Consider the following 17440-nt stretch of genomic DNA (forward strand, 5'->3'; position numbering starts at 1 on the left):
CTCCGGGTGAAGCTTCTTTCTTCCCGAGCTCCTTTTCCCGAGCCTGGTGAGTGGGTGGGTGGGTGGTTGGGCGCCCCCTCCCCTTTATTTCCCGGTGTCTGCGAAGAACCTTGGTAGAGCAGGTGCCTTGGAGGGGGGCAGCCCAGTCTCCCTCGTTGGTGGGTGGGCTCAGGCCGGCGGAGCCTCGCCTCCTCCCGCCCCCCCCTCTCCTAGCCGAGCCCCCACCCCTTCCACCAAGGGGAGGGGGCGCCTCTCGCCTCTCCTCTCTCTCTGGACTTCATTCTGGGGGGAAATTCTCTCCCTCTCCCTCTCTCTCTCTCCCTCCGTCGGGGAGGAGCGGGCGTCATTAATAAGCAATTAGAAAGGTCACCCGGGCCCATATATATGTTCCAGCCCCGGAGTTGCGTCCCAGACTTCGCGACTTGGCCCTGAGCTGGGAATCGGCTGGGGGGCCGCGCCTCCCCTCCAGCTCTCTCGGAGCCCCTTCCTTCCTTCTTCGCCCGACCCTCGCGGCTCTGCCTCGCCGGCCTTCCCCATGATGGGCTCGGTGCTGCCGGCCGAAGCGCTGGTCCTCAAAGGGGCGCTGAAGCCCCCCAGCCTCTCCCTGGCCGAGGTCATCACGTCGGATATCCTGCACAGCTTCCTCTACGGCCGCTGGAGGAACGTGCTGGGCGAGCAGCTGCTGGAGGAGAAGAGCGGCGGGGCGGCGGCGGCCGGGGGTGGCCTGAGCGGCGGCCACGGGAACCCCAAAACGGCCTTCACGGCGGAGGTCCTGGCACAATCCTTCTCCGGAGGTGAGTTTTCCCTTTTCCAACTGTGGGGGTTTTGGGAGTGGGGGGGGGGGGAGACGTTGACGGAGAACGAGACTTTGCACGTGTGAATGTTCTGATTCTTCCCGGGCACTGGGTTTGGGGGATGGCTGACACGGGTAAAGACGTGGGGCATTCTGGAAGCCCGCGTCTCTCTACCCCTCCTCCGACTTCCGAGGGCTAAGATCGGGGGTCGGACACGTGTGCGCTTCGCCCCGTATGGACCCCGGCGTCATGAGAAAGACCCAGCCGGCGAGGGGTCCTTTCGACGCAGGAAGACGAGCCAGCCGGGACCCATTCTCATTTTAAGGAGATTTTTTTTTCGTGCCACCAATGCCGCAAAATTTGTACTAGAGATACGGGTCTGAATTCCTTCCGGCGTGGTGTGTATCTGCTCTCTCCTCTACCCGGGTGCGTCCTGTTCTTAGTATGCGTGTGCCTGGGTGTAACTGGGTGTTTTAGAGGGGCCCTGGGTTTGCCACAAACCACGCGTGCGGTTATGCAAAAGTTTAAAAGAAGAGACGATTTAAAGAATTAAAATTAAAAAGCTACAATTGACACGCCATCCAAACACAGACTGCACAATGCCCCAGCAACTACTACACCATGGTTTAGTTAAAAGCCCAATTCACACAACCACTTGACCCAGGAATGACCCATTTGAACACATTCTTGTGTGAATCCTGTCTTTTCTCTCCTTCTCGGTCTCTCTCTCCTTCCCCTCCCCATCAAATCCGGAGCAGCAGCTTCTGATTTACAAAATCCTCCCAGCAAAAATATTTTTTTAATAATAAAAAAAAAATCGCAAATTTCTTCTTCCCCCCCCCCCCCCCCCGCAGATCCCAAAAAGCTTCATTCTTCAGCTTCTCTTTAATGGCTGAAAGTTTCACCCTGTCCTGATTATGTTTAACACCGGACCAAAACTTTTCCACTCTTTTTCTTTTAAATCCCCTCTCAAAATCTTTTTTTCCGCCTCTTCAAACCCGATTAGCTCAGATTGGGAGGTGCTTGTCTCCCAAGGTTTCAAAAAACATAAAACATAAAAATAAATAAATCATGCTCCTCATCATAATCCTTCTTTTGAGTGCTTTTCCCACTCAAGTTTTCCCTTCGGGTCTCTTCCTGGCTTAATTATTATTATTATTATTATTATCATTATTATTATTTGCAAAAGCCCCCAGGCATTTAAAAGCTTATTAGGCATGTAATAGCAGTTGACTGATTAAAAAAAAAAGTTTTAAATTCATTTAGTTAACTTGAGCCTGACTTTAAAGGAGTGGGAGGGGCAGGTTCCCACTTCAACGGAGAACTTTTCAAAGTTGTTGGGACCCTTTTCTTTTCTTTAACCTGTCTCAAGTCCTTACTCTTCATTCATCAAACCCCTGGACAAGCAATTCCTTTTCCCTCCTGCCATTTGGGATTCCCTGGTTTTTGTCCCCCCCCACCCCGCCCCAAAAGATTACTGTTCCTTTCTTAATCTAGCGTGAAAACTCCATTCTGTTTCCTTTCAAAAGATGTCAGCCCGCTAATCTTTCCCATTTTGTCGCCAGAAATTCCTGCGCCTTTTAAAACAAGTTTCTTAGGCCATTCAGTTCTCCCCCCAGTGTTGGCCGACAGCATTCTCTAAAGGCTAATGAATTTAGAATTAGCCATTTTCCTTCCAAGGGTCTTGAATGCATGCGGATCACTTTAAACAGCGTGACAAATTGCTTTATGCAATGCCGTGCCACCATTTAACCTCACACTCTTCGCTTTTCCAAGATCTCTCTCTCCCTCCCTCTCTCTCTCTCTCTCTCTCTCTCCCTCTCTTTCTCTCCCTCTCTCTCTCTCCCACACTCCCCCTTTCTCCCAAGTTCTTTCTTGAACCATCTTAACCAAGGTAGCCTTGTTGTTGTTGTGTTATTTTTAAGGTCTGGTCCTTGTTGTTCCACTTTTCCCGGGAAGAGGGGTGCCAAAATTAACATTAACACAATTAATTAATGTTAACACAATTGTGTGAGTCCAGGGGTATTTCATGAGAAGAGCCCTCCGCTTCTTTGCTCGCCATAGAATTCCCTGATGCCACCAGGCTTGAAATTTTGGCCTTGGACACCCTGGAACTACGCTGCCTACCGTCTGACTTAAGTGTGGTACACACAACATTATCTACCTGTCAATGACTCCTTCAGCTCCAACCGCAATAACACACGGGCAAACGACAGATACAAACTCAAGATTAACCGCTCCAAACTCGATTGCAGAAAATACGACTTCAGCCACAGAGTGGTCAACGCCTGGAATGCTCTACCTGACTCCGTTGTTGCATCCTCAAACCCCCCACAGCTTCAAACTGTCTAGTGTGGACCTCACCCCATTCCTAAGAGGTCCGTCAAGGGAGCGTGCATAAGCGCACCAGCGTGCCTTCCGTCCCTCTCCTACCGTCCCCATTTATCTGTACCCATTCCCTGTGTTCTTATTCATGTTTATTCTTATTCCTGTTACCTTGTATATGAGTGACAGACTAACTAACTAATTAAAATAAATAAATAAAATGAACTGGCGCAGAGCCCCAGGTGTCCTTGGGAGAAAATAGAGGGTGGGGGATTAATCTTAAGGATGCCACAGGTTGCAATCTTGCAGAAGGTACGTAAAGTTGGCACATGGAGTTGGGCGTCGTCTGGGTTTTGTTTTTGGTTTTTTTAGCTTCAACTACGGTGTTGGTGGGGATTTTCAGCAAGGGGGAGTTTAGATCAGTGGTGAAATTCATATATTTTTTTTTTACTATCGGTTCCATGGGCGTGGCTTGGTGGGAATGGCAGGGGAAGGATACTGCAAAATCCCCATTCTCTCCCCACTCTGGGGCCAGCCAGAGGTGGCATTTGCCGGTTCTCCAAACTACTCAAAATTTCCGCTACCGGATCTCCAGAACCTGTCGGAACCTGCTGAATATCACCCCTCGTTTAGATCTCTCTTAGAAAGCCCACAGAGAGGTAAAAAGGGGGCAAGAGTGGAGAGAGAAAATTTAGGTCTGTGTAAAAAGAAAAGTTGAACATTAATTCAAAATTCTCTTTTTTTTTTTTTGAGTTGGATAGATGCATTTGGAGAAAAGACCCTTTTTAGGAGCAACGAGGGGATCTCAAATTCGACCTCTGATGATTGACACCCCAGGCATCTCGTTAGATCCCTCGTGCAAATTCCGTCCCTTTGACCATTTACTTTTTCAGATCTCAGCCACAGAATACCCACCTCGAGTGTGTATCATTTCAGGCTGGGTGCGTGACCTGGCCGTAACTTCACAACAAGTGTGTCCTGTATTGTGCATTATTTCCCCCACAGGGCACACGACACACCTCAAATCATGCGCTATTCGCAAAAGAGGACGCTGTGTGGCGGATAATGATTTTAGCACTGAGTCTGCCGTGATGGAAAGATATTCAACGTAGCCTTGAAATTTTTATACTTTATTTACGCTATGTATAAGTGTCTTTTTCAGGGTAGTTTCAAAAAAGAAGAAAAGTCCTTTTAGACCCAAGGAAGTCTTGATGTTCCTCAACAATTTGCTTCCAACCATGGCATAAAATAGACTAATATTTCGATTGACTGAATTGATTGATTGCCTGATTGATTAGGTCGCCCAGAGTCACCGGAAACTGTGACATGGGAGGCAAATAACTTTGATAATAAAGTACCATTAGCCATGGGTGCCTTGGGTGCAATCCCAAAACATCTGGAGCAACTCTTGAACACCATCGGCATTGACAAAATCCCCATCGGTCAATTGCAGAAGGCAGCTGTCCCAATAGCGGCTTACATCCAGCGACAATATTTGCAACCCCATCAAAAATCCACGTCTTCCTGTCTCAGGTCCTCGGGAAGGACTCAGTAGCTGGACAAAAATGCCAAATCCAGTCTGAACATCTGGCTGACTGGGCCTCCAACCAGGCCTTTGACCTATCAAGGGACTCTGGGCGGCTTACAGATAGTAAACAGGTAGATAAATAAACTGATCAACAATTTAAAAACTATAGACAAGACTGGAACCAAGCAGGGTTCCGTATTAAGAAGAGGATGAGAAGAACTGACGGAGGCTTTAGGGGCAAATTCACGTTGACCGATCTCTCTTGGCCATTGAGAAAGAGAGGACATTGTTGTGTGGCTCATTAACACAACTCCCCTGGTTGTGCAAGTTGTCTGCATCCAAAATGCATTTGGAAGAGGAGGGGTTTTTTTTTAGGAGTCCCCAAATTTAAAACCCAACCAATTGCATTTCCCAGTTGGTGCCCCGTTGCGAAGTGGCTGATTCCCAGCCGATTCCCATCATTCTCCCCTAAACTAATATAATCCCCCCCCCTTTTTAACCCAGCCAGCTTCGAGGGAGGATTAACGTGTGTCTAAATCAAGTGCCTTTTCCTTATGGTGGAGATGCTGCCCTGCACAATTTAGGTTTTCATCTGTCGGGTGCCAACAAGGTTGTGGCTTGTTCAGCTTCAGCGCAGCCTCCTTGGGGGACACAACTGGGAAATGATGATTTAGAATGTAGGTCAGGCTGCAAACTCCTTCATTAATGCTGGGGTGAAGCCAGTCCAGCTTTGAATGATGGGCAAATCTAGGCAATGATGGTTAATTCGGCAAACCCTGGTTGGAGAAACCAGGACAAAAGTATGCTGGTTAACCCAGAGGAAGGAAGCAATTTTGGGGTGTGACCTGCACTTTTGGGTGTGTTTTTGGTCCAGAATGGGATAGGGGCTCCTGCTTGAGCAGGGGGTTGGACTAGAAGACCTCTAAGGTCCCTTCTGTTATTCCGGTGTGGTTAATCTCTCTCTCCCCTTCCGGTTCTCTCGTTTGGCAGAAGTCCAGAAGCTCTCCAGTCTCGTCCTGCCCTCGGAGGTCATCATCGCCCAAAGCTCCATCCCTGGGGAAGGACTGGGCATCTTCTCCAAAACCTGGATCAAGGCCGGCACAGAGATGGGACCATTTACGGGCCGGATCATCTCTCCCGAACACGTGGACCTGTGCAAGAACAACAGTCTCATGTGGGAGGTAAAGTCAGGCTCTGCGCACACAAAGAAGGGTCACAGGTTGGGGGCTTACAGGGACACATCCTAAAAGGCAGCCCGGACCTCTATTTGTAGAGTGGCCGTTTGCTGTGGCCCGCCAGCAGATTCGGAGAGTGAGGAGGTTGGGGAGGAACCTGGGCCAGTCCTGGAGTCTGGGGAAGGCTCAGATGAGGGCTCTGTGTCAGAGGCAGAGAGGGGGCCAGGACCCTATGCCAGACGAAGGGAACAGCTAAAGAACAGGGGTGGACTGGGGAGTAAGGCCACAGGTGGACGGTGAATGGCCCCTCCCAGAGGAAATGAAAAAGGAGCGAAAGGGGAGTGGAGTTTGCAGGAGGCCATTAGTTCGCTTCATTGGTTCGTGGCTCTCTGAGGCTCCTTACCAAGTTTTGCAGATATCGGCCTGGCAGCCCTCCAAGCCAGATAAGGTATGTGACTGTAAAGCCGCCCTTGAAAGACTTTGCTGGAGGTGAATGAGCAGAATTCACAGTCCATTAATAAAAGGGGGTTTTGTCAGGACCGGGAGTTTGCTTAATGCTCTTGGGAAGCCTCGGTCAGAACACCTGTGATCACATGATCAACATTTGGAGGCTCGGCAACTGGCATGTATTTATGCCTGTTGCATTGTCCCCAAGTCATGCCACCCCCCTTGGCGACCTCCTGACGAGCCAAGCCAAGGCGGAAGGCGGATCGACTTAACAACCGTGTTAGTAACTTCACAACTGCAGGGATTCACTTAACTTCCGTGGCAAAAGAGGTCGTAAAATGGACACAACTCATTCAACAACCATATGGATGAGCAAAAGAAAGTTTGGACTCCATTGTTGATAGTAAGTCAAGGCCTCCCTCAAATCCACCTTTACCTTGCTCAGGAGGGGGGTTTGTTGTTGTCAGTTGCGAAGGCTTCCTTGTGGTCCAACCTTCCCAGCCACCCATGGCTGCTGGGGCAACCGGAGCCTTGACTCTGTGCATTGTTGTTGGCAGGGTGATGATGTCTCTGCTTTTTAGGAGGCTGCCTAGATTTCCCATCGCTTCCCTCCCCAGGAGAAAGCCTCTCTTCATTTCTTGGCTAGGGGAGGGGGTCGACTGGCCCCACTCTCACCACATGCTAATCCTGGTTAGTTTTTAACTTGGTTACTTTGATGTTGGGCAGGTTTTCAGAATCCGGCCTGTTTATTTGTCCATTTGCTTGTAAAATGTAACGGCCGTCCCCTATCACCACACCGCAACTTTGGCTTACGGGCATTTTGGCTATTTACGGTGGCTGGTTCTGCGCTCCAAAGCAGTTAAAGTCTGCAGCGAAGACGGCAATAAATACGAATGCCAGGCTCTGAACCCTTCAGCTGGGAGAAGAGGCTGAATCCAGAAAACCTCTGAAACGAAACCAAGGTTAAAACCAGCCCAGCATTGCAGGCTCCGTGAATGAATCTGGCTGGTTTTTGTTACCTACCTTGAGAAAAAGGAGCTGAATGTGTGTTTTAAGCTGCCATTAGAGGCATAATGCTGCCTTTCTAATTTTTCCTTTATTCAAAACTCCATAAATGAAGGCAAATGACAGCTATTCAGCCCAGGGATAAAGGAAGCTGCCTATTAATCTCAAGGTTTTTTTTCTCCCCCGCCTCCTGGCACTTCAGTTCATTCTGCATCACTTTGTTGGGAGATGTTGCACACCTATAAATACAGGAATTTAAATGTGTATGTATTTTCTGCAGTTGCTGTTTTTTCTCTCTCTCTTTCTCTCTCCTTTTTTTCAAAGCTTGTCCTACTTTTGCAAGCAACCATCCCTTTTGGCGAGTTCCTTTTTTAAAAAAAATGTAATTTCTTCACAAATGCATCATAATGCACCGTTTCCCCACGACAGAGGCCTTTTCGTGCGCGATTTGATTTGAAAGGGGGGATAATAAGCCTATTTTCTGGAGGTTCCCCGTTTGATTGGCAAAGTGTGAAACCGAAGACGTTTCTTCCCTCTCGCGTGCTTGAATTCTTCTGAGGCAACCGGTTTTTTTTTTTGCAAAGCCCACATAGGATATTCCACAGCTGACAGCCGATCAGGGCCTCTGCAGCTCATTCGTGCTCCTAAGGCCATTTTTTCCCCTTTGAAAGTTTTCTTCTATCTTTATTTCTCTTTGCGAGTTTTCTTTTCTTTCGTTTTCCTCTTTGCAAATTTCCTTCCTTCCTTCCTTCCTTCCTTCCTTCCTTCCTTCCTTCCTTCCTTCCTTCCTTCCTTCCTATATTCTGCATATCTTCCTCCCTCCCTCCCTTCTCACATTTTCCTTCCTTCCTTGCCTCCTTTCTTCACGAATTTTCTCTTCTTTTCTTCTTAGCCAATTTCTCTTTGCGAGTTTTCTTCTTTCTTTCGTTCTCTTTCATTTGTTCCTTTCTTTCTTTTCCTTCCTATCTCTGCTCATTCTCCTTCCTTCCTTCCTTCCTTTCTTCATGAGTTTTCTTCTCTTTTCTTTTTAGCCAATTATCTTTTTTCTTCTTCTCTCTCTCTTTCTTTTCCTTCCTTCCCTCCCGAGTTTTCTTCTCTTTTCCTCTTAGCCAAATACCTTCTTTCTTTTGCCTCTTTCCCAGTCTTCTTTTTCTTTATCTCTCCTTGCGTGCTTTTCTTCCCTTCTTGCAAACTTACTTTCTCTTTCTTTTTGCTCTCTGCAAGTTTTCCTATTTCCACAGGAGGGAGATTTCCACACTAGAAAATACCCCAAAACACAACAATAGTTTTGTTGTGTGGCTCACACAGCAAAAAAAGATTCAACCGCTGCTGTGCTCACTTAAAAGACTTAATAGCCAAGATTTTTCCCTATTCCAAACCAGGCTAATCCGGATATCTATGCGTGGATTCTTAGAAGCTCCCTTGAGATTTTTAAAGCCCCTCTGTGGGCTTCTTGAGATGGAAGCAAAGACATTCCCATCTATTCTCTGCAGTGTTTTTCATAATCTGATACACCATTTACTCATGTTCAACAATTTAATTCACTTTACATCGGTATAAATTGGGGACAATCTCGGCATATTCTGGGAACAATTGCAGCTATGTGTGCAACTGCTTATTTGTGAATCCTGGATTTTTATATGGAGGTAAGGACAAGGTGGCTCAGTGGCTAAAGTGCTGAGCTTGTCAATCAGAAAAGTCAGCAGTTCGGTGGTTCGAATCCCTAATGTCGCGTCACGGAGTGAGCTCCCATTCCTTATCCCAGCTTCTGCCAACCTAGCAGTTCAAAAGCAAGTAAAAAAATAGGAACCACCTTTTGGTGGGAAGGGAACAGCCTTCGGTGCGCCTTCGGCATTGAGTTATGCCGGCCACATGGCCACGGAGACGTCTTTGGACAGCGCTGGCTCTTCAGCCTTTGAAAGGGAGATGAGCACCATCGCCCCCTAGAGTCAGGAACGACTAGCACAGATGTGCGAGGGGAACCTTTACTTTTTACCTAAGGACATTATTTGAAATTAAGAAGTCATTGAGTCAAACAGTTTAAGAATCACGTAAGAAAGAAAATCTGCATTATTCTCCATAATTTCTCAGGCTGGCTGGGGAATTCTGGGAGTTGAAGTCCACCTGTCTTAAGTTGCCAAGGTAAAGAAACAGGGTTTAATGCAGTGTTTCTCAACCTTGGCAACTTGAAGATGTCTGGACTTCAACTCCCAGAATTCACCAGCCAGCATCCGCTGGCTGGGGAATTCTGGGAGTTGAAGTCCGGACATCTTCAAGTTGCCAAGGTTGAGAAACACTGGTTTAATGGTTACTCAGTAAAGTATTATGTATTGAAGACTTCATTAAAAAAAAAAAAAAACCAGGATGAATCATTGGGTTTTCTCCACCTCAGGTGTTCAATGAGGACGGGACCGTCCGATACTTCATTGATGCGAGCCAAGAAGACCATCGCAGTTGGATGACCTACATCAAATGCGCCCGGAACGAGCAGGAACAGAATTTGGAAGTGGTCCAGATTGGGAATAGCATCTTCTACAAAGCCATTGAGGTATGAAATGGGGCAGCCCAAAATGAAGACAGGTTCTCGGATACTCTGGGCACAATGAGAATGTATCTGCTGAACAAAACTCCTCATCGGCAACAGGAAGGGCATCCGGTCAGTAAACACTCAGCTTCATTCAGTTGCCCAGACTCCACCCCGCAAGGGATGATGGGGTCGTTAAACAAAGAGGATAGAAGGATAAAACCACATAGAATCATAGAACATACGGAGGTTCATAGAAGTATAGCATCACCGTTCCATAATAATATAGAACCACAGAACCATTAAATCATAGATTCATTGAACCAGAGTATTAAATAGAATCATAGGCTTGGAAGGAACAAAATGTCTGGACAACTTGCTTAATGACATCATGATTCACTTAATGACCATGCGATTTGCTTAACAACTGCCATAAAGGTTGTCAGAAAATTGGCTCCAACTGGACTTAACTACCACAACACCATAAAATTTCCAGTCCCGGTTGTGGTTCTCAGAGCTACTTGGATTTACAGAAATTAGCTTCATTTTCCTTTCCAAATGTCACTAATTTCTCATCCTTATGTTCTAAAAGAGCCTCTTTTGGCTACATAATATATCTATATCTGTATCTGTATCTGTATCTATATCTATCTATCTATCTATCTATCTATCTATCTATCTATCTATCTATCTATCTATCTATCTATCATCTATCTATCTATCTATCTATCTATCTATGTCACCCTCTTTTTCAAAAGGTGTGTTTTTAAACTTGAGTTCAAGCCGAAGAAGCTGTTGTGATCCGCCAGCGGGCAACAGAGCTGGCGGCAGATTCGGGCAGTGGGGAGGTTGGGGAGGAAGATGGGCCAGTCCTGGAGTTTGGGGAAGGCTCTGATGATGAGGGCTCTGTGTTGGAGGCAGAGGGGGGACCAGGGCTGTCTGACAGTTATCAGCTGCCTTCAGAGTCAGACATCAGTGAGGCAGAAGAACAGCTGGAGCCTGTTCCCAGTGTGCGCATGCGCAGCGTTGCCAGACGAAGGGAAGAGCTAAAGAACAGGGGTGGACTTGGGAGTAAGGCCACAGGTGGACGATGAATGGCCCCTCCCAGAGGAAATAAAAGAGGAGTGAAAGGGGAGTGGAGTTTGCAGGAGACAATCAATTTGCTTCATTGGTTTGGAGACTCATTGCCACGTTTTGCAGATCTCAGCCTGGCCACTCTCCAAGCCAGATGAGGTCTGTGACTGTAAATCCTCCCTTTGCTGGAGGTGAATGAGCAGAATTCACAGCAAATTAATAAAAAGGGTTTTTTGGGGGAGGACAAGGAGTTTGCTTCCTGCTCTTGGGAAGCCTTGGTCAGAACAGAAGCAAGCAAGGAAGCCACATCCAAGTTTGCTTGTTAAATGACAATTTGTCAGTAAAAAAAGAGAAATAGGTAAGTTCAAAAGCGATCTCTGGGCGTGGAGACCATCCCTGTTGAGAACCGCACTTTAAAAGCTCCGTTGATCGATTTAACAACCTTAATGGCCTCCAGCTTTGCAGTTTGAAAATGCTAAAATTCCTGGCTACGCAAAAAGAGCAACGCACCCACTCACAGGCTGCGGTGTTTGTGGTGCCTCCTCGCGCGTCCTTCAATCTATGTGAGTCTGTGCCGCGCATGAACTAAGTACTGTTATTATGGAGTGCCCCATTTCTTTTATGGCTCAGGTTGGGCTTCCTAATGGGAAAAATAACAGTTAAGATTCACACTCGAGCCTCTTTGAAGGGGGGGAAAAACCCTACCCAGGTCTCTCTCTTCTCTCCCCCCCCCCTTTCCTTTCTGGAGGTTTTCAAATGCTTCTTGATGGAAGCTTGGGGGCTTATTTCTTTGGCAACCCACAAAAAGAGGGATAATGACAGCGGTGTGACACTGTCAAAGAGAGCAGAGAAGGGAATGGGACGGGGCTAGCAGGTGAAGCTGTCGGGGCCTTAAGCCATCAGCCAAAAAAAAATAAAATCCTCTTTTTCAAAAGAAAGAAAGGGAAGAGATTGTTGCCATCCAACTCCTGACAATTACAGCAAAGGTATTTGCTTCTAATAGGTGTGAAATCACAGGAGGGGTTTCACACCTATTAGGAGGTGCAGTGCCTGTCATTTCACACACAAACCCTCCCACAAACACAGACTCACACTCACACGCGCGCTGTGCCTGCAGCTCATGTAAACACCTGTATTAAAAACCAATGAATGGGAACAGCCCCACCTCCCCCTTTCCCCAAAAGGAAAAATCAAACCCCCTCTTATGCCCTTTGGATGGTTTTTGAATTCACAAAATAAACACTTTCCCCCCCTTACAAGCCAACCGCTTCATTAGAGCTACGTTTAAACTGATTTAATTAATCGGCTCGGCTTTTGGCGGCCCTAAATATTTATTTTTTTCCAGTCGCGGCTGCCTTCGAAGAATCGTTTTCCAAGTGCCTCCCAGCTGCCTCCTTTGGCTAATTTTTTTAAAGATGTAATTATAATTAAAAGATTAACTGGGAAGGAGGAAACCGCGTACCAGCTGTGGTTTGAATGTTGCTTTCTTTGGTAGGTGTCCTTATAGAGGGTCAAAAGGATGGCTCGGGGTAGGCCTCGACTTATGGCCACAATTGAGCCCAAAATTTATGTTGCTAAGTGAAACATTTGTTAAGTGCGTTTTGCCCCATTTTACGGCCCTTTTTGCCACCGTTGTCAAGGGAATCATTGTGGTTGTTCCATTAGTAACAGTTGTGTTGTGGCCCACCAGAGGCCGGTAGAGCTGGCAGCAGAGTCGGAGAGTTGGGGAGGAACCTGGGCCAGTCCTGGAGTTCTGGGGAAGGCAGAGGCAGAGGGGGGGGGGGGGCGAGGCCGTCTGGCAATTATCAGCTGCCATCAGAGTCAGACATCAGTGAGGCAGAGGAACAGCTGGAGCCTCTTCCCAGTGTGCGCATGTGCAGAATGGCCAGACAAAGGGAAGAGCTAAAGAACAGGGGGTGACTTGGGAGTAAGGCCACAGGTGGACTTTGAATGGCCCCTCCCAGAGGAAACAAAAGAGGAGCGAAAGGGGAGGGGGCTTTTGCAGGAAACAATTTGTTCGCTCATTTGTTAGATTCTTCTCAGGAGTGTGAAGATCTGTCCGTGAATCTCAGAGACTCTGTGCAAAGTCTTTCCTTCCACAGCATCTCATTTGGGAAATATTTACATGACAGTTTTCCACGATAGATAAGGTCTGTAGTTATAAATACTCCTTTGAAAGACTGTTTGCCCGGCTTTTGCTGAAGGTGAATGAGAGGAATCCACATTTGTTTAATAAAAGGGGTTTTTGTCAAGACCAGGAATCTGTTTTGTGCTTTTTGGTGAAGTTGAGAGCAGCCCTTGAAGTTTATCGATTTGGGCAGCTGTGGTTCAGTGTCGGGCGAAGTCTTCTCTTGCTCTGATGCAGCCGGTCTCCAAGGAGCAACGGAGTCAACCCTGTTCTGCCTTCTCTCTTCTCCCTCCAGATGATCCCACCTGATCAAGAGCTGCTGGTTTGGTACGGGAATTCTCACAACACCTTTTTGGGGATTCCTGGCGTTCTGGGACACGAAGAGGAACAGAAGAAGGCCAAACATGGTGAGGAGATGGTGAGATTCTCTGGGTCTCATCGCCTGGAAGGCTCTGGCTGGACTGCTTGGTTGATGCCTTCCTAGGCGTCCAGGACAGGCCACCACATCTGTCACGGTGTGCCCTCCAGGGCTGACAACATCTGCACGCCAATATATAACCCCCACGACGTCCTTGGCATCCCTCCTATTGAAGACATATTTAACGATAGAGGCAAATGACAGTCCCGTATGGGATGGATGCAAAGAGATTGTTGTGGCAGGGAAGTTGGATAGATAGATAGACAGACAGACAGACAGACAGACAGACAGACAGACAGATAGATAGATAGATAGATAGGAGATCGATAATATAGATAGATATACGGTAGATAGAAATTAGACAGGTGATAGATATAGATAGATAGATAGATAGATAGATAGATAGATAGATAGATAGATAGATAGATATAATTAGAGATCGATAATATAGATAGATATACAGTAGATAGAAATTAGACAGGTGATAGATAGATGATAGATAGATAGATAGATAGATAGATAGATAGATATAATTAGAGATCGATAATATAGATAGATATACGGTAGATAGAAATTAGACAGGTGATAGATAGATAGATAGATAGATAGATAGATAGATAGATAGATAGATAGATAGATGGATAGATAGATAGATAGAAAGATAGATAAGTTTAGAGATAGATAGATAGATAGATAGATAGATAGATAGATAGATAGATAGATAGATAAGTTTAGAGATAGATAGATAGATAGATAGATAGATAGATAAGTTTAGAGATAGATAGATAGATAGATAGATAGATATAATTAGAGATCGATAATATAGATAGATATACAGTAGATAGAAATTAGACAGGTGATAGATAGATGATAGATAGATAGATAGATAGATAGATAGATAGATAGATAGATAGATAGATAGATAGATAGATAGATGATAGATAGATAGATAGATATAATTAGAGATCGATAATATAGATAGATATACGGTAGATAGAAATTAGACAGGTGATAGATAGATAGATAGATAGATAGATAGATAGATAGATAAGTTTAGAGATAGATAGATAGATAGATAAGTTTAGAGATAGATAGATAGATAGATAGATAGATAGATAGAGATAGATAGATAGATAAGTTTAGAGATAGATAGATAGATAGATAGATAGATAGATAGATAGATAGATAGATAGATAGATAGATAGAAAGATAGATATAATTAGAGATCGATAATATAGATAGATATACAGTAGATAGAAATTAGACAGGTGATAGATAGATGATAGATAGATAGATAGATAGATAGATAGATAGATAGATAGATAGATAGATAGATGATAGATAGATAGATAGATATAATTAGAGATCGATAATATAGATAGATATACGGTAGATAGAAATTAGACAGGTGATAGATAGATAGATAGATAGATAGATAGATAGAAAGATAGATAAGTTTAGAGATAGATAGATAGATAGATAGATAGATAGATAGATAGATAGATAGATAAGTTTAGAGATAGATAGATAGATAGATAGATAGATAGATAGATAGATAGATAGATAGATAGATAGATAGATAGATAGATAAGTTTAGAGATAGATAGATAGATAGATAGATAGATAGATAGATAGATAGATAGATGATAGATAGATAGATAGATAGATAGATAGATAGATATGAACGGTATGGAGGGAGAAGGAGGGAGGGAGGGAGGAGTGGGTGGATAGGCATCTCCAGGGCTTCCCCCAGGGGCCAAGTGGAATCTCTCCATTTCCGAAGATCCCTCCTGATTCCCGAGCGCAGGGATCTCTCGTGGCATCACAGGCGCAACAGCCGCCACCTTCCCCAGAATCGCTGGAGAGCTCCTTCTCACCCTCCTCCTCTTCCTCCCTCTCCCCCCCCCAGAGGACTTCCACCTGGTCGAAGGCGGGGTCAACTCCGTGGGCCGCATGCGCTGCGTCATCTGCCACCGAGGCTTCAACTCCCGCAGCAACCTGCGCTCCCACATGCGCATCCACACCCTGGACAAGCCCTTCGTCTGCCGCTTCTGCAACCGGCGCTTCAGCCAGTCCTCCACGCTGCGCAACCACGTCCGCCTCCACACCGGCGAACGGCCCTACAAGTGCCAAGTCTGCCAAAGCGCCTACTCCCAGCTGGCCGGCCTCCGGGCGCACCAGAAAAGCGCCCGGCACCGTCCCCCCAACGGGGCCCTGCAGCCACACTCCCCCGCCCTGCCCGTGCCGCACCCCACGGCTCTGGGACACCACATCCCCACCATGGTGCTGTGAAGGCCGGGTGGACTCGCCCGGGGCAGGCGGAGGGCTGCTTACTCCAGCGGCAGCCAACACTGCACGACGGGGCCCTGGGCACGCTCCCCCCGGGGGCTCCGGCTGCCCCCCCCCCCCCGTTGGACACACGTGCCTGGGTTTCTGTACAGCCACCCTGGCTCTGCCCCCACAGAGCAATGCGGGCATAAGAGTGCAGGATGTCGGGGGAAGATGCGGTTCTCAGCCCTTCTCTTGCGGGCGACCAGGGGGAAGGAAACGGATCGTCTTTTGCGGGGTCGGGAGGATGAAGGATGAAGGTTTTCCAGGGCCCGGCCGGTTGGGGGAGGCGCAGCTGTCGGGGGAAGCAAGTTGTGGTAGAAACGGGACGATGAAAAAAGAGGAGAGGAAGGAGGAATGGCAGATTGTTGCCCAGGAGTTTCTCCACCCAGGAAGGAAAGGAAGGAAGGAAAGGAAGGAAGGAAGGAAGGAAGGATAAATTGGTAAGCTGCCCAGAATCATCTTGTAGGGGAGATGGGAGCATATACAGACAGACCCCTAAGCCAACGGGGTTCCAATCTAGAATATCTCACAGGACTGATGCTCCTTGCCTGAGTCTAGAGATCATTTCCCAAAAAGAAAGAATTAATTTGAGGCAAATTCTGCATTTTGGACAGCCTGTAGTCCTCCCCTCGTTGCTCATTTCCCATTTCAGCCACAAGGGGGAGTCTTTCCCTTCCCCCATTTGCGACGCGGGACTCCTTTGCAAAGGGCCCTCTCTTTTTATTGTCATTTTAACCGGTTTCACACATTTTTCTGCCTCTCTCCTTGTGTAAGCTTGCCTGATGGATGAAAAACAGTTGCCCACTCACGTTTAAAACTTGGAGGATGTTCTAACCTGGGCTTCCTTAACAAGCACGAAGGGGAGTCTTGGTCCTGGCAAAACACCTTTCATTTACACGACTGTGGATTCCTTTCATTCCCAGTCAGCAAGGCTTAGTAAAACAGTCTTTTCAAAGGAATGTTTATCCACACGAACCTTATCTCGCTTGGAGAGCTGCCAGGTAACCAGTTTCCAACCGCAGGGCAAGGCAACACTTGGCCCAGAGTCTCTTATAGTCACAAACAGAACTTTCCACTCCGAACAAATTATTTCCTGCAAAAGCCCCCTCCCCATTCGCTCCTCCTTTCTTTCCTCTGGGAGGGGCCAATCACCTCCAAGGTGTGGCTTTACTCCCAAGTCGAGCCTGATTTCTTAGTTGTCCTTGTCTTCTGGCAGCTCTGCGCATGCGCCCACTGGGAACAGCTCCAGCTGTCCTTCCTTGCTACTGACTAGCTCCCTCTCTGCCGAGCCCTCGTCTGAGCTTCCCTCAGCCCCCCCAGGACTGGCCCAGGTTTTTCCCCAACCTCCTCACTGTCCGACTCTGCTACCAGCTCCGCTGGCTGCTGATGCACCACAACAGAGGAATAAAAAAAGACTTGAAATAAAAAGACATTGTTTTAGGAAAGGATTTTATTCAGCTTTGTATTCTGGGATTGCAACATCCTAGATCCCCCCCCCCCAAAAAAAATTGTGCAATTTCTGTCTTTTGTCAAATCAAAGTTTTTGCAAATGCTTGATACCAACCTTCAACCTTCCACATACAGAAGAAACAGATTCTTTGCCTAATTCCCATCATGGACCTAAATGGGATTCAGGAATGAACTTTTTTTGTGTGTGTAAAATATACATTTTTTAAAGAACGGCGAAAGTC

At 46.7% G+C, this 17440-nt stretch overlaps 1 protein-coding gene across 1 annotated transcript; it reads left to right on the forward strand.

Annotated features, from left to right (window-relative positions):
- Positions 1 to 301: 301 nt before the first annotated feature.
- Positions 302 to 16740, forward strand: PRDM12 (PR/SET domain 12). The gene is made up of 5 exons (XM_032233466.1): positions 302 to 794; positions 5638 to 5828; positions 9667 to 9822; positions 13296 to 13407; positions 15328 to 16740. Exons 1-5 carry the CDS (start codon positions 536 to 538, stop codon positions 15708 to 15710), a joined length of 1101 nt encoding a protein of 366 aa, XP_032089357.1. The 5' UTR covers positions 302 to 535; the 3' UTR covers positions 15711 to 16740.
- Positions 16741 to 17440: the final 700 nt, after the last annotated feature.

The sequence above is a fragment of the Thamnophis elegans genome, chromosome 16 (assembly GCF_009769535.1).
Source record: "Thamnophis elegans isolate rThaEle1 chromosome 16, rThaEle1.pri, whole genome shotgun sequence".
Classification (NCBI taxonomy): Eukaryota; Metazoa; Chordata; class Lepidosauria; order Squamata; family Colubridae; genus Thamnophis; species Thamnophis elegans.

Excerpts from the sequence above, each read along its gene's own strand:
- PRDM12 (XM_032233466.1), top strand. The coding sequence starts at position 536 with ATGATGGGCTCGGTGCTGCCGGCCGAAGCGCTGGTCCTCAAAGGGGCG. Across the intron at positions 795-5,637 it reads GGCACAATCCTTCTCCGGAG|AAGTCCAGAAGCTCTCCAGT; the intron begins GTGAGTTTTCCC and ends CTCGTTTGGCAG. Across the intron at positions 13,408-15,327 it reads ACAGAAGAAGGCCAAACATG|AGGACTTCCACCTGGTCGAA; the intron begins GTGAGGAGATGG and ends TCCCCCCCCCAG.